Source organism: Rhineura floridana, chromosome 3, assembly GCF_030035675.1.
Source record: "Rhineura floridana isolate rRhiFlo1 chromosome 3, rRhiFlo1.hap2, whole genome shotgun sequence".
NCBI classification, from domain to species: Eukaryota; Metazoa; Chordata; class Lepidosauria; order Squamata; family Rhineuridae; genus Rhineura; species Rhineura floridana.
In genome coordinates, this window is record NC_084482.1 from 155,325,273 (window position 1) to 155,348,241 (window position 22,969).

Here is a 22,969-nt window from a genome sequence, read left to right on the forward strand (position 1 = left end):
GTCTTTTTGAGCTGTAGTCCTACTTTTGTGTTTTCCTTTTTAACTTTCATCAGCGTTCATTTTAAATCATTACTGGTTTTTGCATAGAGCATGAATTGATAGACAGCCAAAATATTGAGAGAGTTATTATGACTACTTTATCCCATACGCCCAAGCTTTTCCCACCAAAGGTGACAAAGCCATTGCCAAAGTGTTAGGGGGAAAATATCTGTGCTTCAGTGTCTGATCAAGAGAGGGGGTTTAAGAATTGTCTTTTTTTGGCATGTGTTTGTTGCCTACTGCTGCAATAAAGCACAGACACCATTCATTGGGTTGTATCATGGGCCACTTTATTAAACAATCCAATTAGAATAATGAACCTGCAGAGGGGAAATTAAGTGCGGGAGCATTCTGATGATCCAGGCAAAGCCTGCTTGCAGCTATAGGACAACCAAACCCTGCCTGAGCCAGGGGCTGCCCTGTGCCAGACCCCCACTCAGGCCACGCCCTGAAGATGTGTAGGGCATCCAACCTGCATCACTGCCCCCAGGAGCCCTGAAACTCCAAGCTGATGAGGTATTGTGACCCTGGGCCGTATAGCCCTGACTTGCAGGCCTCCGGACCGCCTATCATCCCCAAAGGTACCTAAAGGTGTCACCTAGCTGCCCTTTCCCTGCACTTCTTTGCCACCAAAGGGGTCTCCCTTTACCCCACACCCAATGAGAATCTCGTGTAAGCCCCTCTGCAGGTCCATCAGGAAGATATTGTTACCCCCGTCCATCATATGCACACCGTCTGGCTGAAACAGCTCCAACCTATCATGCCCTATCTCTGGGTGGTGAATGACAGAAGCCCCACAATCCCTGAGGGCCTTCTGAATTTGCCTATTAGCTTTTTTCCAAGCCCTGTCCACCACCCATGGGTCACCAATACAGTTCCATTTCCTGCGTGGCAGGATGTCCGACCACACCAAGTGCACCCCCGGCCAGCGATGTGCAATGGCCCGGAGATCACTACATGCCTGCTCAACTAGGGCCTTGCCCTTCAACAGAGTTCCCTTGCCAGCCCCTCAAAATGAGCCATAAATGCCTTACAGGTGCCAGCATCTGCAGGGCCTGCAAACAGGAAGTCATCCAAATAGTGCACCACTGATTGCAGGCCTGCCCATTTTCTGACTGCCCACTCCAACAAAGAGCTGAAGCACTAGAAAACCGAACATGAGATCAAGCAGCCCATAGGCAATGCCCTATCCACATAATATTCACCCGCAAAAGCAAAGCCCAACAGCTCGAAGTCCTGTGGGTGAACAGGGAGGAGACGGAAAGCTGACTTGATGTCACATTTTCCCATAAGGGTCCCAACCCTGTAGTCCTTAACCATCCGTACCGCGCAGTCAAATGATGTGTAGTGGAGAGAACACAGATCCGATGGGATGAAGTCATTGACCGACTCGCCCCGCGGAAAGGACAGGTGGTGTATGTGGCAAAATTCACCTGGTGCCTTCTTGGGAACGAGGCCCAGCAGGGAAACTCTGAGTGAGGAGATAGGTGATGCCAGGAAGGGGCCCAACACTCAGCCTGCTTTCACTTCTTTCCCAATTTTTCCCCACACAACCGATTCCATGCCCACCACCGACTTAAGGTTGTGGGACATGAAAGGCTGCCTGGGACATGAACAGGGGATCTGAAAACCCACTGTAAAGCCTTCGAGCAAAAACTAGACGTCTTGGACTAGGGGTAAAGGCAGAGCAAGTGTTGGAGCTCAGTGAGCTTAACTGGGCTGGAGCCCCTTCTCTCAGCTGCACCTGCAGCTCCTGGCTTTCTTGGGCCAGCTGTGTTCCTGTTCCCACCCCTGAAAGGACGGCCCCTGGAGCAGCTAGTGCAGGCATGGGCCTCCCCACATATCGCACACTCATGTCTGAACCTGCAGAGGCTCTGACCGCAGGAGCCATGGGAGCTGAACTCCCAGCAAAGCAGGCAGGGTTGAACCCCCTGCCCCGCAGGCCTGCGGGAAGGAGCTGCTGCCACCTGCCGGATTAAGAGGTGGCCACTGTCTGTCCTGTTGCTGGCCCTGGGCTTGGAGTGTGACATAAACTGCAGCCACAGGTCAGCCTCCTTTTTGTCCCAGGGGAGGGAAGTGTCAAATGCCACTCTCATACGGAACGCCTCATCATAGGTGAGCCACGCTGCCCCTTGGAGCTCGGAGTAGCCTCGATATATGGTATCGAGGTATTTAATAAATACTGAGCCCCTCTGTGGCTGCTTCTGCATCACCACCCCCATGTACGTTAGGAATGTGGGCAACCAGTTAGCCCAAGTGCACTCTATGCGTCACTGCTTGGGTTTATCTGGTTCTGTGTCATCACCCTTATCCTTATCCTTCTTAACTGGCTCCCTGTATAGAAGTGAGAATAGGTCCACATACTCCTCCCTCCATATTTTTTCTTTGGTGGCGGGCAGCAGGTGAAAACCTAGTGGGGCTGATGTTTCCCCAAAAGGCATAGTCCCATCTCTAACAGAGCCAAGAGCATCAGTGGTCTCTGCAGGGGGGGGGCAGACAAGGAGGGCTGAGTCCCCCCTTCCATCACTGTCCCAGCAGTGGACTGCCAGACCTGCTCATAGGCCTCCCTTAGGGGAGGCTGTTGCTGTGGCGTACCATCCCTGCCCCCTGTGGAAGTTCCAGATTACCCATACTCCTCGGTTCCAGCTGGCAGAGAAAAGGGCCAGTGGGGAAAACCCCACCGGGGCCAGCTCCACTGTGGCTGCTGCAGGAGACTCACCTAGTGCGCTGTCTGCTGAAGGCCCCTGCGTGGACTACAGTGCCGAAGCTGCTTGCAAAGTGGGAGCTGCTCCTGCTTCTGCGCTGGGTGTCCTCACCTCAGCCCTGTTGGACAGCCTTGAGCATGTCCAGCCGAGCTAGGATGGAAGCAATAACCACCTTGTTAGCCCCACTCGCCGGACGCTGCTTTTTCCCGCGGGAACATTTAGGAGGTGGCTCCTTTGCTCTCCCAGGCGCTGGTTGGGCCTGAGGCACACCAGGCTGGTGTGAGCCATGCTCTAGGGCTTCTAACCTAGCTAGTATGGCTGCCCATGGTGGCCCATCCTCCTTCCCCCCATCCACTGCTGCTGGGGATGGGCACCTACCCTCTGCTTTAGGGGCCTTGCCTTTCCCTTGTGGCCCACCTTGCCCTTTTTCGGGTGGCATCCTTAGCTGCCTTGAGCGCGCAGATGGTTATATTCCCTTTCAGCCAACACACACAGCGGCCCCTTTGAAAAAATTGCCCTTGTGGCCCACCAGCTCAAGACCACCTGCCCTCCGAAAGGCCTATGCCTTTTCAGAAGAGAGGTGGGAGCACCTCTTTCAGAAGAGAGAGGTGGGAAGTGAGGGGTCGCTAAAGGGCCCAGCACATTTACTGCCTAGCCAGGCTCTATCCTCGTCTCACCCCGCACCCCTTAAGCCACTGACAAACTAGCTCACCAATCCTCTCCTGCTTGCCTAGGCCTCCCAGGCCACCAAGCAGCCTAATAGGGGGTGATGGTGCCAGGTGCTGTTTCCCCCCCACGCAGGTTAGAGTGCCTGCCACCCAATATCGTGGGGGGAGCCCACCATCCCTCCCCCGCTAGGTATAGATGTGAGGGCTGGATGCGCCACCCCCCACCCACATTGGAGAATCCCTCAGTGGAAAATGCAGCCTGAAGGCCGCCTAGCCTGTGCTTCCTGCTGCAGGGTCGGAGGCTTCTGCCCCAGGAGCCGGCGGATCGGGTCCCGCGCCACTGCTGGGAAGGGAAGGCAAAGAAGAGAAAAGCATCCACGCCAAAAGCCTTGTCGTTGCTGCCGCCGCCGCAAAAACCACACCACACCAAAAAGCCTCACTGCCACTGCCACCAAATTCAAAAGAGGGTGGGAAGCCAGTGGCGCGGGTTTAAATACCCTTCAGCCGCCCCATCCCCTTGTTGTGTGCTACGTCGGCGCACCAGTGCCCCACATGCAAGCACACACCCCAAGATGGCGGCTCAGGCTGCGGCTGTGGCCGCAAACTTGCCCCTTAGCCTGATAAGTCCCGGGCACAGAATGGGATTCTTAAAGGAGAACATATGACTTTGAATGAAAAGTGATCAACTACACTCAGCTGTCCTCAGCATGAATCACAGCTAAATGAATTCAGGTAAATGTAGACATGAGAGCCAGTGTGGTGTAGTGGTTAGAGTGTTGGACTATGACCTTGGAGACCAGAGTTCGAATCCCCACATAGCCATGAAGCTCCCTGGGTGACCTTGGGCCAGTCACTGCCTCTCAGCTTCAGAGGGAGGCAATGGTAAACCACCTCCAAATACCACTTACCATGAAAACCCTCTTCATAGGGCCGCCATAAGTCGGAATCAGCAGTCCATTTCCATTTTTCAAATGTAGACATACTAGGCACCTTAGTTGCTATTGTATACTCATCACTTATGTTGCTTCACTTATATGCTTATTCTTTTGAGAACAAAACATTTCCTTTTGATCCTCCACCCTCTTCTTAGCTGTCTGAGCTTATAAAACACTAGAACCAAACCACATCCCCCAGTTCAGATGGAGACTGTATTACAGTTCTAGGAGTGCCTGATTTTAAGTTGCCAGCGAGAAGCCAGACCTTTTGAGATCTATTTTTTTTTAAAAGGGGGTTGGAATTGAAGGGTGTTTTTTCTTCCTGAAAACTAATATTATTTTATTGTTTGTTAAGGCTGTTGAAACAGAGAACAAGTTACCAATTATAGAACCACTACAGGAGATTCTAAGCAAAAAGCTGTATGAGATGAAAGACGAAACATTCTCAGAAACACCAGAAACATTGCCAGGGCATGTCCAATCGTTCGATGAAAAAAGGACATGTATGTCAATTCCACACATAGGTATTCCAAGATAGCTGCTTCCACTATTTGCTTTCACTTGACCCTTCCCTTCCCACACTTGACCCTTCTCAAAAAATACTTCTGCATCACAATTGTTGAAATCGATTACTGAAAGAAGTCTTCTATTGAAGCCAATCTAATAGAGTAGGAGCAATTTCAGGGGAGTTGCAGCTGGAAAAAAAAGGATTACTCCTTCCCTCTCTAGCAGACAGACACATCCCACTGAAAATGCTCCCCACACACACACATGCACACAATCAGGCTTGAAATAAGCCTTCTATTGAAGCCAGTAGGAAAAAAATGTATATTTAATTGCATTGGGGGGGAGGATGATATTGGGAGTCACAACTGGGGAGTAAATATTAAGTTGTCCCATCCCTGCTTCAATTAGGCTTGGAAAAAATTCTGTTGATACCAACAGAAGGTCTTTTTCAAGCCTAATTGTTGCAGGAGATGTGAACTTCCTGGCGATTACAGCTGGGGAAGGAAAGTTAACTTTTGCCTCTGTTTTAAAGAAAGTTAACTTTCCATCTCTAGTTGCACAAGCTGTACTGGAAGTGTTTGCTCAGTTTGATAATAGGAAGGTTTCACAGCAGTTTTTATGCTTCTACTGGCACAAGAGAGAAGTAGAAGTACATTTGTTTTAACTTCATTTTTCTTCAGAGATCCCAAAAGCTATTGTTTCACCTTGGTATGACATGTCCCTCTGGCAGATAAGGCAGGGTCCAATTCTTCAGATATTTCCAGGAGAAGGAGCAGCCTGCTGTTCCAGACCAACCCTGTCCTGCATACAGATTGGTTGGGTCTAGCTGGAGCTACTAAGAGACTAGCTGTTTTCTTTCTTCAGACCTAAAACATTTAAATTTTCCTTAAAGCTCCTTTTTTACCTTTGATTTTTTTTGTGTTTTCTCCCAATACATCCAACACAGACTTGAAAGGGGGGGCGAACAATAGACCAGCAGATGGGCTTGGGAGCTCTTTCTCACTCCACCTGGGTTAGGTAGGACTCTCTACAGTATAGTGCAATGGCACTGCAGCTTCTTTTCTAGCTTCAACAAATAGCCCAGGAAGCACCAAAGTTGAAGGTTTTGGATCGTTGGTACAATCTGTGGTGTACACAGGAGCATTCCAACTCCTTCTCTTTCATATATGGTAGGGAGAGGATAGTGGGAGCTCCTGCTCATCGTACTCAAATGCACTGGTCTCCATATGTTCACCAAAACCAGAACCTTGAATGTAGCCCAGTGAATAACTGAAAGATTTGCTAACAGAAAAGTCTGCAAAGCACTGTCAAATGTGTTGTACACAAATAGACAGATGATCGGGTATAAACAGTGTGTTTTCATTCAAATGTATTCAAACTACTAATTAAGTAATTTAGTACTGTAGTAGTACTAAAAATGTTAAGTTCATTCATTTTCACTTGGGTTTATGAACAGTGTTGTTTTTAATAATCATATTAACTCTAGTTCTGATCATGTTTTTCATGTTTTTCAATTTTTCTCACCCTAAGTTAAACCTAAGTCACTTAAACTTGTTTAAAGAAAGTTGTAACATTTGGTTTGTAGGAAGATGGGGGGCAATCATTCATCTTGCCACAGGCCCAGAACCAGCATTCAGCAGCTCTGCAGGTTTGGACAGGGGACTCTGCTCACCCATACTTTTAAATGTTTCCCAAAAAGGAACAGAAGTTCTGAATCGACCAGTTAGGTTCTGTGCACAGAACTTAAATTGGGTCTTTATATTTATTTATTTATTTATTTGCCAATTTGTAACCCGCTTTCATTCACAGAATTCAAAGCGGCGAACAAAAGTATAGTCTCATACAATGTAAATCAACTCATAAAATCAGTTAACATATCCATTAAAAATCAATTAAAATGAACATTACATGAAATAGTGCCATTTACATATTAAAAACCTGGCAAAATAAAAACATTTTAACATGTCGACGAAAATCTAAGAGGGAGTTAGAAAGCCGTATCTCAAGTGGAAGGGCATTCCACATACTAGGGGCTATCACTGAAAAGGCTCTATTCCTAGTGCTTGCTTGACAGATGGTAAAAGCTGAAGGAATAGTTAAAGTGCATTCAGCAATGGATCTCAGTGGGAGGTGGGATGTATATTTACAAATGCGATTGGATAAGTAAAGTGGCGCCAAATTATGTAGAGCTTTAAAAGTTAGAACTAACAATTTAAATTGGTTACGAAATATAATAGGAAGCCAGTGCAGATGGTATAAAAGTGGTGTGGTGTGCACTCGAGGGCCAGCTCCTGTAAGCATCCGCGCCGCCGCTCTCTGCACCAGCCTAAGCGGCCGGAGGGTTCTGATAGGAAGACCGACATAGAGGGAATTACAATAATCTAGTCGTGATGTTACAAGGGCTTGTGTTACTTATAGCCCTAATGGGGTCTGCCTTTGAGCCCATAGCTATGTGCTCTCCAAAATTACCTGCCTTAAAGTTCTTCAAGTTGCAATTATATCTGTGCAAACATGATTTTTGCAAGTCTTGTAGAAAGTCTTTTCATTACTGTGTTGATCATGTGGAAGCCTACCCTCAGGTCATTTATTTATTAAATTTATATCCCACCCTTCCTCCCAGAAGGATCCCAGGGGGGCAAACAAAAACACTAAAGCCACTCTAAAACGTTGTAAAAACAAAAGACTTTAAAAGGTATTAAAACAAAAAATCTTTAAAAACATCTTTTTAAAAAACAACTTTAAAAGCATCTTAAAAAACAATTCCAGCACAGACGCAGACTGGGATAAAGTCTCTGCTTAAAAGGCTTATTGAAAGACAAAGATCTTCAATAGGTGCTGAAAAGATAAGAGATGGCGCCTGTCTAATTTTTAATGGAGGGAATTACAAAGGGTAGGTGCCACAACGCTAAAGTTCCGCATTCTATGTTGTGTGGAATTAACCTCTTGATAAGATGGTATTTACAGGAGGCCCTCGCCTGCAGAGCGCAGTGATTGACTGGGTATATAAGGGGTAAGATAATCTTTGAGGTATCCTGGTCCCAAACTATAGTTTTTGTACACCAAACCTATACTGCTTTGACATATCTCAAGTTGAAGGAATGCCCTCCAGGAGCCTCTGGAAAGAACGAGAAATGTCTTCCAATGAATGTTTATTCTCTGAGTCTCCCAGAGAGCATTCTAGACACCTCTGCTTTCTGGTGCTTCTGCCTTCACTGTACATGTGCGTATGATAGACAGGACCTCCTGGCAGCCCTGTAGCCAGGGTTGGGCAAATGGGTGCACCCCCTCCTAGAGCTGAACATCACACACACCCCAGATTTTTTTTAAAATTATCTTTTCTACTTTGTGACATGACAGACAATGACAGCCTTTATTTAAGAATGACAGCTTGTTTTAAGAACAGGAGCAATTTAAGAATGGGACCCTCTGAAAAATTCAGTTAATAAGGCAGGGCGAGCGCACAATGAAAGCCTTATCTGAAAGAGCACCTAAAAGTCACTAACTCATGACTTTCCCTAACTGATAGTGGATTTTTCATGATCACAATCATCCTATAATTACTCAAGTGCTCCTGGGGAAAAAAACAGCCTGTATAGTAGCATGACCCTTGAAGAGACCTTTGTATTGTGGGCTGGAGTTAGATTCTACCCATTGGACTTTCCTTTTCTTTGCTTTTCAGTTTCAGTTGTGTTCTCTATCCAGCTAGCAACAAAGAAGCATATTTGTTTGCTTGCAGTAGAAGAAAGAGTTTGCTTATTCTGCAGTTGTTATGATGAGCAGAGCAGGATTAGGTGCTTATTGCTAAAGGGTGACAAAAGAGATAAAGTGGAAAATATCCTTTAGTCTTTTAAAGCATTCACTATACTCATAACCATAGTGGATATTTTTTCTTCTGTTTCTTGAGTGTTTGATGGCAACCCATGAAAAAGCCCAAATGAAAACTCTGCATGCTACAGTTAGTTAGCTGGCTGGCCACCTTGGCTGTAACTCAAGCCTAATTTAAGATTTTCCCAATGTGTACTGCTCAGCATGAGTCCTTTTCAGGATTTCTGGGCAGGGTTTTCAGTGTTTGTGATCACAAAAATCAACTCAGCAACCAGTAAAAAAAATCTAATCACTTTCCACAATTGCTTAGTTAGTCCTTTATGTTGCAAGCAGTTAAAAAGCTTTCCCTTGATTGTCCAACAGGAAGGAAAATCTAAAAGTCAGGACTAGAAGGAAGGGCCCTTAGGGAAGAGTTAACAAACACACCCTAAAGTATTTTCTCTCTGCCCTTCCCTAAACTTGTAGTATAGAGAAGTTTGTTTTTCCAAGTGGAATCTAAAATGAAGATGTTTAATCCAGCATCAAAGCCAAGTTCAGTAGCTCACTGTCAAGTAGTTCAGTTCATGAAGAATCAGAACATAGGAACAGACAACATGTGAAAGAGGACTATAAATATAGACAAAGTCAAGCTTTTGAGTCTGGGGATCTGTCAAAGAAGGGTGAGACCATTCAACTTCTTAGTTATAGCATAAACTATTTTGTTTGTTTTACACATTTTAGTATCCCCTTGTTCCCTTTATCCTTTACATTCTTTCTTATGAAAACAATTTTTTAAACATTTAATTTCTGGTATTCATACTAAATTTTCTGTTAACTTACATAATGGGCTAAGTAAAGGTCAGGTTAACACACACTCTATATGGAGGAGGAGTGAGGGAGAAGGTCACTTCTTTTCCCTTCCCCTAGCCTGCCCCTCACATCCCTTTCACTAGTGAATGTTTGTGGGAATTGGCTGGTACTATGCGCCTCCCCCACAAATGCCCCACCTAGAAATGTGGCTGCCCCCCCAACAAGAAAGACTGGCTACAGGGCTGCCTCCTGAGGATATCATATCCTATCCCAGTTTTTTCCTCTTTTTCTGGTTACTTTTTGCTACATTTATCACTGCTCTTTTGATCAGAGTTAACAATGTTAGTTGCAATGTATCAGGAACACATTTAAACTCGGGACTGAGACCTGGGGTGGTGGGAAGTGGTAGAAGAATCTTGCTATTCCAGTCTGGGAAGACTGGGTGGCCCCTCCCCTTAGAGAAGCATCTGAAGAATTGGACCCTGTCTGTTTCTGCCATGTGCCATTCCAAGGTGAAGGAATTTTTCTGGGAAACTCGGGAAACTTCACAAGAAATTCCATTTTCTCATGCAAAGCTCTGGTGTGAAGTAGAAAAACAGCACTTCCACAAGAAGACACCTTACCTTCTACATGCGGAAGAGCATCTTTGAATCCAGCCCTTCATTTTCATATAAGTGGTGCAGGCAAATAAAATGTCATCCTTTTTTGTAGATTCTTCCATTTATGGAAAAACCAAAGGAAAACGTCAAAACAGAGAGAGACTATTCAGGCGTGTGAAGGTATTAATCATCCTATTTAATATTACCCTTTAAATGAATTATGTTTAAATTCAACTTATATCAATAGGAAAACAGTCCATGCCCATAACTAACTCCCACTGAACACCGAACCTAAAGATGTTTAATTTGGTCAAACTCTATCATAAACTACTAATCACTAATTAGTAGGGATGATTTTTAGTTGTTTTGAAAGCCTCTTTATTAACTTGCTACATAAATATCGCAATGTTTTATGCATAGGCTTCCCAACAAAATGCACTAATTTTGTTTGGAGATAAAAAGTATAAAAACGTGAACAAGAACAGACACTTCAAAACAGACACTTAAAACAAAGCAAGCCTGCACCTCTCTGCTAGCTTCAGACTCGTAGCTAAAATTCTTGCCTAGACCCAACAATCAGGAAGTGATTCTTAAAGATACAGCAACACTATTTAAAAGAACATTTCTGTATCCCACTGTTGAGGTTGACTCAACATTCATCAGGAGACAGTGGCCCAGAATAAAAAAAGATATACTGGGAAGACAGTATAAGACAATGTAAGGAAAGACGGGAATAAAAAAGGTAGTTCAATGAGAAGAGAATGAGAGGTTGAAGCAGGAATAAGAAGGCTGGCATCAAGAGAAAGACAAGCATCTTTTGATTTTACTCTTGGGAATAACCAGTGAGAAGATTATACAGGAGGCACAGCCAAATGCCCTAAGGGTAGCCTTCTGGCCTCAGTTCCCTGTGTGTGAAACGAAACCTACGCTTCTGTATAACTGTAGAGTCGGGGAGAGGCTTTTCTGAAAATGAAAAGGGGACCACTCCCACCCCCCATATACTTAGCTCAGGTTTCATATGGTCGCCATAAGTCATAATCGACTTGAAGGCACATAACAACAACAAATGCGATCTCAGATAATGGAGGTAATAGCGAAGAAAGTAAACAAATTAAATCCCATGCTTTGAAGATAGATTCAAGGACATCTGCCTTCCTAGTAACAAACTTTGGAGGAAATGTTATCATTTAATCTCATATCTCATAGATGAAATGTTTACAAAATTCATGGTCCAGTAGAGTATGGAAGCCACTACATAGACAAATGAATCCCAGAGATGGGTGTGTGGTGCCAGTGGCATCCAAATATTGCCTTCAGGATCCAGCATATACATAGAGTTATCCCCATTTACATGGCTGTGCTATGTGCATACCTCTGTAGCGGATTGTAATGCAGCAATGGTAGACCCCTCTCAGTTTCAACAAGGAACTGAGCTGCCTAGACTAGTCCTTATGTGCAGGCCAAGTTTGCATGGATCATGGAAAGCCAGCTAGAACCAGGCTGCAACAACCAGGAGAGGGAGCATTTTGCAACCCTTACTTAAAGGGGTTGGAGTGGGCTGTAGATACTTTTAATTAGTTACTTGCCCACTTTACTGTAATATAGGAAATGTTAAAGTTGTTTTTATTTCTCTGCTGTATCTTAACACAACCACAGAATATGGCAAAAATTAGAGCTAGCTGTGCAGTGAAGTGGTAATTTCAATGTTCAATTATATGGATAAATGGTTTGCTGTGCAATGCATAAAAAATGATTTTTCTACTCACTTCTTTGTGCACTGAACAGCAATCTAATGAACATTGTACTTTATGATCTATTGTAACATGCACACAATGTTGTTGTTTTTTGTTGGTCTTTAGTTTGGCCCATGGAAGTCACCTTGTGAGGAGAAAACCACATCTTCGAACATGACTGAAGTTAAGGAAATAATGAAGGTCTCTGAGCTATATTTTGAGCTATCCAGCTCAATCCTAGATAGAAATGTGCCCTGACTGAGTATTCAGGCATACTTGGTGAACATTGCATCCACTTCCAGCATTAGTGCCTCTTTTATGCCACTGTCAGATGACTTCTAGCATTGCTGTTGACCCTGAAGTTGATGTTAGTGCAAGACTCATGAATGCTGCCTTCTGCTGTGGAGATTGCCCTCTGTGGCCACAGTCATGTTTCTGTTGCTGGGCTATATTTATGCCCTGGAGCTATCATGTTTGTCCCAATAATATTTACCTCAAGGTTGAACAATGCTGCCGTCTGCTGGTTGGACTGATTTCCCACATGCTGGTTGTGATTGTGATAGGGACTTCATGATAGAGGTATCGTGGGATGCTTGAAAGAAGACCTGTATTTGAAGCACCACCCTACCTTTGGGGTGTCTGAACAATAGATTCTAACTGATATAACTACTTATATCATGTTTCTGTAAGGATAGGTGCTTGGATTATTTTACTTTTATGTAATATATTGTGTAATATTTTTTAAAAATGTGGTATGTTTAGAAACATGTGGCCAAGAAGCTCCTGAAAACAGAAAGGTTTGGTCTCAGAAAGATGCGGACACCAAAACACACAAAACTTTTTCCAGTGGCAAAGGTATGTCTCTTTATTCTAATGAATGAAAAAATTCTCTGGATATTTATAATTTTAACTCAGTTGTCCATCATTGGGGTGGAGGTGAAAGAAAGTTTATTTTAATTTACAAGCATTGGGTCAGCTGGGGCCTGCCGCCATTTGGCTTCGTCACTGGAATTGTCTCCTCAGTGACCATTCCAAGTGGTCATTATGTAAATAGAAGTTTTGGTACCTAAATTTGCTTGTTTTCTTCTCTTTCCATACCTTTCCCCCCTCTTTTGTATTGGGTCTTTCAGCATGTATTCCTAAAGGCAGGGCAGGACCTGCATTATTTATGGAGGTATTTGTTGGTTCTGGAAGTTCTGGTAATTGAGAAACAACACTTGGGCAGTCTTTCATTGATTGCGATTAAGCAGACATGGGCTCATTTTGATCCAATATTGTATTTTAGTGTGTTTGATTGGACTGTGACATATTTGTTTCTTTCCTGAGCCCTTGGTGTGGCTCTGGTTAGAAATTAAACAAAATAAGTAAGCAAGCAAGCAATTAAATAAATGAAAAAGATTAATTGCCAGTTAGGGATGGAAAGATCTGGTCATTTTGTTTTCTCAGATTCTCATTTTCCCAATCTTAAATTCAGTTTTCCACATTTCTGCAGCAATTTGTGATTTTTTAAAAACAAATCCTCGTGAAAATTCTCCAGCATTTTAGTGCAAATTTCTTCTAATAAAAACATTTTTGTAGGTAGTTTTGACTCATGTATACATTTTTGCAAGCCATTTCTCAGCATGTAGTACATTTTTGCATGCTATATATTCATTTTTATGCACACTTTCCCCTAATATATGCATTTTGTAAACATTGGTTGGTTGGCAAAGTACATTGCAAAATTCAAATGTGCAAATTTTGGAGGCTGTGTTTTGGTTCTCATATTGTTTTGAAAAGTGTGAATTTGATAAATTTGGCTTGACATGCAAACTAAATCGAAACTCTCACTCATCCCTATTGCCACTTAGGAATTCTTTTACTTATCCTTGTTAAGAGTGCAGACCATTGAAGTCTTTCCATCCTTCCTTATTCATTCACCTATTGTGAGGCCTTTCCTAATTTTGTCATCTCTTGTGTCCCAACTTATAGGCCATAAGATATTCCTCTAGTAGCTCTTCTCTGTACCTATGTTTTTTCTCCCTTATCCAGTTTGTCTACGATTTTCCCTATCCTATAGCAGGCATTGTTTTATGTGTGTGTTATTAAGTACAAATATTTTATTGGAGTCTGTGCAGTGCCTGTGTGGAATGAAACTGTTTACAGATTCATCTGGAGCAGCCCCTTCCCCTTATTGCTGCCATGGCACTAACCTTGATCGAGCTCAGCTTAATAGCTACAAACTGTACAAACATAAGCAGAGAAGAGGGAATGCATATCTTCTTTCTGTTGCAGCTATACTGGCTACAGTATTCTTGTCTGCCCTGAGCCCTTATTGTGGCTCAGGCTAGAAAATAAACACTTATCTGGGGGGAAGGGAAACAGAAAAGAATGGTAGAAGACAGAAATGAACATGTAATCACAGGTAGCAACAGCCCTATAATACTATAACTCTAAGTACTTTAAGTTATTAGTATTTAGTCAGGATGTTTCTTTAAAGTAAGAGGACAAAGATCAACATATTTCCTTGAAAAAAACCACCAGAAACTGTTAATTTAGGATGTGTTTATGAACCTTCGCAATCAATTAGCAAATTCTGTACAATCATTTCTAACATGAGTTCAGTTTGGTGCAGGAAGCATGATAGAAGGAGACCTATTTTAAAAAAACTTCCACTATCCTAACTATGGTGCATCATGGCTTGTGTGTATGGCTTGTTCTGAAGAATGTTTGCTGCAGAAAAAATAACCTCTTTTCTCTTTTCCCTACTAGGGTACTATGAAATCTAGAGACCTCACATACGCCCCATATGCCCGATCAGCCATTTCCATTGGTAATATCAGATGTTCCTAGGTTAAACTAATTTTGCAAAGAAGGCAGGAATAAAAAACTAGGAATAATTTTTTCACCATTCATTTGGGGAAGACATGTTTCAAAAACAAAGTAGTATTAATATTTACAGATGAGTAAAGATTGCATTTAATGAATATTTCTTAACTGTTTAAACCCTTGTACCTTTTAAAAATTGCAATTATCTGTAGAATTTATGCAAGTGAAGTAATTATTGAACATATTGAATCAACTAGTTCTTTCTCTAGTGGGCCCAAGACACCCCCAAATGGGTATTGTCTTCTCCTGTTGCTTGAGGCAGGAAAGAGTTAACACTCCAAAGGACTCTCATTTCAGCTCCTCCCACAGAGTGTTAGTTTGTTTTCCTGCCTTGCTTGAGCAGTGTTGTTTTTGCTTTGTTCTTCAGTCTAGCTAGCTTTTAAGTTTCAAACTAACAGCACAGCCCAAGATCTGTTGGGATGAGAGAGTTTGGATTTGGTGAATCTTGTGCTTTCCTGGCTCAGACATGGCTCTACTGGCACAAGTCTCTCATGCTGGCACAGCTGGGGCTCAGTTGGCAAAACATAAGCCAGTGTAACTTCTTGTTGTTGTTGTTGTTATGTGCCTCCAAGTTGATTACGACTTATGGCAACCCTATGAATCAGTGACCTCTAATAGCATCTGTCATAAACCACCCTGTTCAGATCTTATAAGTTCAGGTCTGTGCTTCCTTTATGGAATCAATCCATCTCTTGGTTGGCCTTCCTCTTTTTCTACTCCTATTTTTCCCAGCATTATTGTCTTTTCTAGTGAGTCATGTTTTCTCGTTATATGTCAAAAGTATGATAACATCAGTTTCATCAGTTTAGCTTCTAATGATTGTTCTGGTTTAATTTGTTCTATGACCCAATTATTTGTCTTTTTCGCAGTCCATGGTATCCGCAAAGCTCTCCTCCAACACCACATTTCAAATGAGTTGATTTTTCTTTTATCCGCTTTTTTCACTGTCCAACTTTCACATCCATACATAGAGATCGGGAATACCATGGTCTGAATGATCTTGACGTTAGTGTTCAGTGATAAATCTTTGCATTTGAGGACCTTTTCTAGTTCTACCACAGCTGCCCTCCCCAGTCCTAGCCTTTTTCTGATTTCTTGACTGTTGTCTCCAGTTTGGTTAATGACTGTGCCAAGGTATTGATAATCCTTGACAGTGTAACGTACGCTGGCATAAGTCCCAAAATGGGTCACTCTGGGGACATGGTAGGGGTGGGACAGGGCAAAGAGATATTTACACCTATTCCAGACCCCTTCCAGTTTGTTCACGTGATCTGGCAACTTGGTGGAACTTAGATGGCAGAAAAGGTGGTATAAGTCAAATTCTGCAAGATTCCTTCTGGAGACTGGAATAGGGGCAATTGAAGCCAGTGTAATTTTAGATGGCACTATTTACACCAGCTTTCTATAGTTAGGATTACTTTGTAACTGAACATTCCTAAGGTGGTCATAGCGGGGAAAATATCACTAATATTAAAATTGTTCCCCTTTAGTTAGTTATCTACCAATTATAGTAATTGGTAATTGCTAGAGTTCCTAAGAAAAAACCCTTATGCTATACAGTTACCTTGATTAACCAGAAGATGGAGCACGGGCTGCACTGTTTTGTAAAGGTTAAGTTTGTGAAAAGCAGTTACTTATTGAATGCTGTACAATGTAACTGGCATCCTGTTGCCAAAGAAAAGCATCATGATATACTTGGAGAATTGGGGATGAAAACCATACAAACAAAGACTATATTTTCTTTAATAGTAAGCACCATGGCTCATGCATTCAAGAATAATTCTATAGATAAAACCTCAATAGAATAAAACTATATTTAAGACACACTTATATAATCTAATGTTTTAAAATGCTAAGAAGGAAATTTTTGTAGTGTTAGAAAATGGCAGGTAGCCATGTTGGTCCATAAAAAAAAAATCAAAAGTAACAGCAGGATAATACCTTTATTAGAACCAACTAAAAAGTCAACAAAAATTTGAAGTGAGCAGGCTTCAGTTTCATTGACAGTTTTCATCAGGGTAGATACTAAGAAAAAAAAGTGGTGGGGAGGAAAGAAAATGCTATTGTTGTACGTTATGAAAAAAACCCCACCAGCCTCTAGTTAGTAGTAATTTTAAATGGAATGGAGGTGTCCTGCCTGAAGTCGAGGAAACCAGGCTCAGACTCGGCTGTGGCTTTTTCTCTTTTTATTAAAGTAATAGTTACATCCAAAGTAGTTTGCCTCATTAACCTAACTACTCATTCCAGAAACTTTGCACTGCTCTAACTCTGACTAGCATGACCTCGCGACTCTAAGATGTTGACTCAGCAACTGGGTTTCCCACTGAGTCCCCTTAAATAGGCTTGGATTTTGTGTGCAAACGAAGGCTCCTCCTCAGCTCAGTCTGTTGAACTTCCCATCTCAAACGCCTATGAGCGTGGGGCAAAGGTGGTTTGATCTCAACTTTCCCCTCCGACAAAGGGGAGCTGCTAGATGTCAGTTCGGGAGGGGGAAGCTGGGCAGCGCTCAGCTGGGAAATGTCTGATGTGCAAGGTGGAGGCTGTGGAGGCGGTGTGTCCAGTTGGAGAATATCAGATGTGCCAGGTGGTGCTTCCACAGGGTGGGTCAGGAGCTGAGGGGCCTGAGCTGTCCAAGACAGGCTGGGGCACCTTGAGAGTCCATCCAGCATTCTGCCCCCTGCCCAGGTTCCCAGTCCAAGTTCTCATCCTCTTATTTCTCCCTCATCTATCCGCCCCTCCTGTTTGGCTCATAACATCATCCCCCCATGCCAATTCCCCACCCCAGGGACTTGGGCTTGTCTGGATAAGCTTCATGGAACTCTCACCAAATCCAGTGCATGGACGTCTGTCGCTGCTTCCTGGGATCTTTCCTCTGGACTGAACCCCCTCCAATGAATCAGATACTGCAGCTTTCCTCAAAGCCAGTAGGAGTCGAGAATCTGCTCCACTTCATACTCCTCTTTACCATCGACCATGACTGGTGGGGGTGGAGCTCTGGATGCTCAGTGGAGGTCTGGCGGCTTCTCTAGGGTGAGCAGGGATCAGTGAAATCCACTGGGTGGATCTTTAAGGAGGTAGGTAAGCGTAAGCAGAAAGCAACCGGGTTGATGTGTGCTTCTACTTTGAAGGGTCCCAGCCTCCATGCCTCTAACTTATGTCAGGGAACCTGTGTTGGCAAGTAACGAGTGGATAGCCACACTTTGTTGCCTACTTGTATTTCAGGGACTAGCCAGTGATGCTGATCTGCTACTCTTTTGTAGTCAGCTTTAGCCCTGGCTAATTGTTCTTGTAGCAGCTGCTGCATAGCTTGCAACTCCTGCACAAACCCCACCGTTGCTGGGACAGCTGGATCATTTATTTTATTTATTTATTTATTTATTTATTTACTATTTGATTTAGTAATCAAATGGGATGGCTGTCTCTGGAGTCTGGTAATACCACTCGCAGTAATCTGATTAGAAGGTCACCGTAGCTTTTCCCCAAGAGATGGCAGGATCGTGCTGGGCCAGCCAGGTCATTCCCAGAACCACCGGGAATTGAGGCAAATCAGCTAGCTAGAAAAACATCCTTTCCACATGTCCCAGTATCTCCACTCTCAACTCTGCTGTGGCTTGAGTTACCACCCCCAATGTCGGGGGCTGACCATCCATCATTTCCACAGACAGCAGCATCTTGAGCTTGATGATTGACACGCTGTGCCTTTTGGTGAAGCTCAAGCCCATAAAGTTGCTGGATGCACCTGAGTCTACCATAGCAAATACCTGAACATCTTGCCCATTGGCAAGCCTAGGCGGACTGGCAAATGTAGAGACGACTTCAGCGGGAGAAGCTTAACTTGAGGTTGCTGACTCATAGTCAATCCCAGCTTGTGGACCTCTACAAGAGCTGGGATTTGACGTTTTCCTGCACCAGGGCCTTTTCCAACTTAGTGGGGCACATCTTAGCCAGGTGTCCTGCCTTCCCACAATATAGACACAGTCCCTCTTTCAGACACATCTCTTTCTCCGCCTCTGGAATTTCCAGCAGCTCTGACTATAGATTTCCAGATCTTGGCTACCTATTATTATTATCCCACCCTTCTTCCCAGAAAGAGACTAGAGTGGTAAACAAAGAACAAAACACTAAAAACATATTAAAAATCTCAAGAACAAAACATTGTAAAACCGTTTTAAAAATAAAACATCTTAAAAACATATTTTTTTAAAAATCTTGAAATGGAAATTGACTGACTTCAAGTCTATCCCAACTTATGGTGATCCTATGAATAGGGTTTTCATGGTAAGCAGTATTCAGAGGTGGTTTACCATTGTCTTCCTCTGAGGCTGAGAGGCAGTGACTGGCCCGAGGTCATCCAGTGAGCTTCATGGTTGTGTGGGGATTTGAACCCTGGTCTCCCACGTTGTAGTTCAGCACTCTAACCACTACACCACACTGGCTCTCTAAAAAAAATAATCTTAAACATCTTAAAAAGCAATTCCAAAACAGACATAAACTGGGGATAAGGTCTCTACTTTAAAACTTGTTGAAAGAGGAAGATCTTCAGTAGATGCCAAAAAGATAACAGAGATGGTGCCTTTCTAATATTTAAAGGGAGAGAAATGTCTGCTTCCTATGTTATGTGGAATGGACCTCCTGATCAGATGGTATCTGCAGGGGACCCTTTCATGCAGAGCACAGTGATCGAGTGGGCATAACAGGGCAAGTCGGTCTTTCAGACATCCTGGTCCCAAGTTGTATAGGGCTTTGTACACCAAAATTAGCTCTTTGAACTTGGCCCAGCAGCTAATGGGCAGCCAGCACAATTCTTCCAGCAGTAGAGTAACATGTTGGTGATATTGTGCCCCAGTGAGCAATTATGCTGCTGCATTTTGCACCATTTTGCACCAGCTGAGCTTCCAGACCAACCTCAAGGGCAGCCTCACATAGCACACATTACAGTAATCCAGTCTGGAGGTTGCCAGTGCATGGAAAACAGTAGTTAGGCTATCTGGGTCCAGAAATGACTGCAGCTGTCTTACCAGCAGAAGCTGGTAAAAGGCACTTCCACTGAGGTCACCTGGGCCTCTAGCAACAAAGATGGATCCTGGAGCACCTCCAGACTATGAATTTGTTCTTTCAGAGGGAGTACAACACCATCCAAAACAGGCAATTGCCTCATTTTCCGGACTTGGGAACCACCTACCCACAGTGCCTCTGTCTTGCTAGGATTCAGACTCAGTTTATTGGCCTTCATACCTCTGGAGCAGGATAAATTAAAGAATGTATGTCATCTACATGTAACAACAGATTTGATTTGTGCAGAGTGCCAGTACCCGAAAAATGCTCAATCGTATGTAAACATGTACATATGAATTAAATATAAAGGCAGCTAAGAAGCTACTGTGCTTGACCCCTCTTGTAATGAGTATTGTTTCTGACAGTTGATCTCAGGTTCCAGGTCTCATCCTTGACGTTTTAGCCACATAAAAGCTTTCTAATTAAAGTAAGGAAATGCCTGTTTACATGACAGTTCTGATAGCAACCTTGGGGTCATTTGAATGGCTGGTGGTCAAAATTAAGTCTCTAAGGACTTTTCTGTTGCAGTGGTAAATTCACATTCCAGAATCAATACTCATTGGCTTCATCTCTGAAGCTTTTTATCCTAAAGAGTTTACGAGGAACCAGAGCAGTACCATCGGGCAGGAGCAGGGAAAGGGGCTGTATATGCAGGAACCCCTAGGGGGCACCATGTATTACTACCACACAAGCACTGACATCACTCTTGCTATTGTGATGTAATATAAAGCTCCTTATGTTCAATGATAGTTTAAAATGATATAAATAAAGGTTTCTTTCTACCAGCTTGACAACATCATCCTCAGGTAAAGCTGTTGAAGTAACCTGAGCTAAGGTTTTTTATTCCTAACTTATTTTTCATTATAACTGCTATTTCAAACATTTTCTGAAGATTGAAAGTTTATATAGCATTCTGATAGACTAACATTCTCACAATATCAAATGTTCTAAAACATCTATAATCAAAGGAAGATCAATGGAGAATGTTTTGTTTTTATAATATAGTACAATATCAAAAGAACTGTTGATCTTTCTGTTGATCTGATCTGTTGAACTGTTATCATTAAATAATTTTCTTTCTTGAATAATCTTAAATATAGTACTGTATCCTTGTGACTTTTGTGGGTGTTACCTTTTTATCTGTTAAAGGATATTTGTCCAGCATGAAAAAGCCAAGAGGTCATGAAGGATTCTAATTGTATATTTAGCATTCCAAATAGCTAGTTAGCTTACTGATGGATACTTTAGTGAGAAATTTTGTTTCCTGACTCCTAACTGAGCAGAGCAGAGCCGAGGAAGCTGTGTCAACTGATCCAGAGGAGATACAAGCAAGCCAGCCAGTGAACAGAGAGAGCTAACATGAGTTTGGTGGAGGAGTTTGGCGGTGAAGGTCAAGGGGGAGGTCCCTACATTTTCTCTTGTACGGTGCACCACATACCAGTGGGAGTCTCCTATTTACCCTGAAGGAGTACAGGACAAAGCCCAGGTCATTCCAATACAAGTAGAAAGGAAGGAAGAAAAGACAGTAGAAACTATGGGTGGGCAGGAGACTCCAGTGGTAGTGACCTGCAAGGTGTGTGCGATATTTGTTTTTTTGCTTGAGAACAACATGGCATACACATGCAACAAGTGCAAGCTGGTGGCACTGGTGGAAGAAAAACTGAGGGACCTGAACAGCGGGTGGCCACACTGAATAGTATAAGAGAAGATGAGAGTTCTTAAATAGAATGCTGGAACAACAACAGCAAAGAGAAGTACAGGAGGTAGAAGACCAACAGCATGCTGAAACAAGAGGAGACTGTTGTGGAGAGCAACAATGAAGTGGAGGAAACTTCATGGAAAGGGTGACAGTTAAGAGCAGAAGAGTGAGAAGACACCTATCACTGGTAGAACTACGGAACTGCTTCTGGGCACTTGAAGAGACTATTTTTATTTATTTTTATTTATTCGACTTATTAGTCGCTTATCTGGCTGAACTGTCAGCCACTCTAAGCGACGTACAAAGCAGAACATGTAAACATCAAAACATTAAGAGACTAACAATAAAAACTAACAATAATGTAAAAGCTAAAAAAACAGGAACAGCAAACCAAAAGCATTCATCTTCCTGGTAAAGGACAGTCCCCAAACAAATGTCACTAAGAGCAGGGGTGGGGGGCAAGGCAGATGGAAATGCTTGTCCCTTGATGGTCCCAGCACAGTCTCATCCCTGCAGCAGCATGACTCAGCCTGCAGCTCCTCCTGATAAGGCCCAGGCAGAGGGGTGGGGCAAGGCAGGTGGAAATGCTTGCCCCTTGATGGTCCCAGCACAGTCTCATCCCTGCAGCCTAGAGGACAGTATGCAGGGGGGAAATTACAGGCGACCCCATGCGACAGTGAGCGAGAAGATGAAGCTCAGTAAAGCAGAGGCAACCACACCCCATGACACAAAGAAGAGAAGAGGAGTAGTGGTGGGAGACTCCCTACTAAGTGAGATTGACACCCAAGTATGCCAAGAAGATCCATAGACTTTCCAGGTACGCTGCCTCTCTGGAGGACGGATTAGAGATGTGATGGAAGGGTTGCCCACTGACACATATCCCTTCTCATCCATGTGGGAATGAATGATACTGCCGAGCGGAGCTATGAAGAAATCACATCAGACTTTGAAGCTCTGGGAAGGAAACTCAGGGTCTTTGGGGCCCAGATAGTTTTCTCGTCCATCCTTCCAGTACTTAGGAGTGGAAAGAGAAAGAAAAATACTCTGTGTGAATGAATGGCTACAAAGGTGGTGCCAACGCAAGAGATTTGGATTCTGGGACCATGGGCTACAGTTCCGGGAAGATGGACTGCTGGCAAGTGATAAGTTGCACCTCACAAGGACTGGGAAAAATGTGTTTGGCCACAGCATGGAGAAATTCATCAGGAGAGCTTTAAATTGAATCCTGGGGGAGAGAAATGTAAACTTGGTGGTAATGACTAAGAAAGGCTTGTGCACAGTAAGAGAAACTGAGGGAATGGTTCTAATGGGGCCAGTAATAGTCTTCATAAAAATGTAGGAAGCGAGCCAGGCTGTAAATCACATGGTCTTCAATGTTTGTATGCTAATGCCCAGATTATGGGAAACAAACAGGATGGACCTGAACTCTTAATACAGGAGAGTAAATATGACTTCACAGGTATAACTGAAACTTGGTGGGATGACTCCCATGACTGGAACACAGTGATTGAAGGATATAACCTGTTCAAAAAGAATAGAAGGAATAG

At 43.4% G+C, this 22,969-nt stretch overlaps 1 protein-coding gene across 1 annotated transcript in view; it reads left to right on the top strand.

Annotated features, from left to right (window-relative positions):
* Positions 1 to 22,969, top strand: part of LOC133380669 (uncharacterized) — a 167,624-nt gene that overhangs the window by 112,097 nt on the left and 32,558 nt on the right. The window contains exons 23-27 of the mRNA XM_061618400.1: positions 4,703 to 4,871; positions 10,180 to 10,247; positions 11,927 to 12,001; positions 12,563 to 12,655; positions 14,552 to 14,612. Coding sequence (XP_061474384.1) covers positions 4,703 to 4,871; positions 10,180 to 10,247; positions 11,927 to 12,001; positions 12,563 to 12,655; positions 14,552 to 14,612 — 466 coding nt within the window. The remainder of the gene's footprint in view (positions 1 to 4,702; positions 4,872 to 10,179; positions 10,248 to 11,926; positions 12,002 to 12,562; positions 12,656 to 14,551; positions 14,613 to 22,969) is intronic.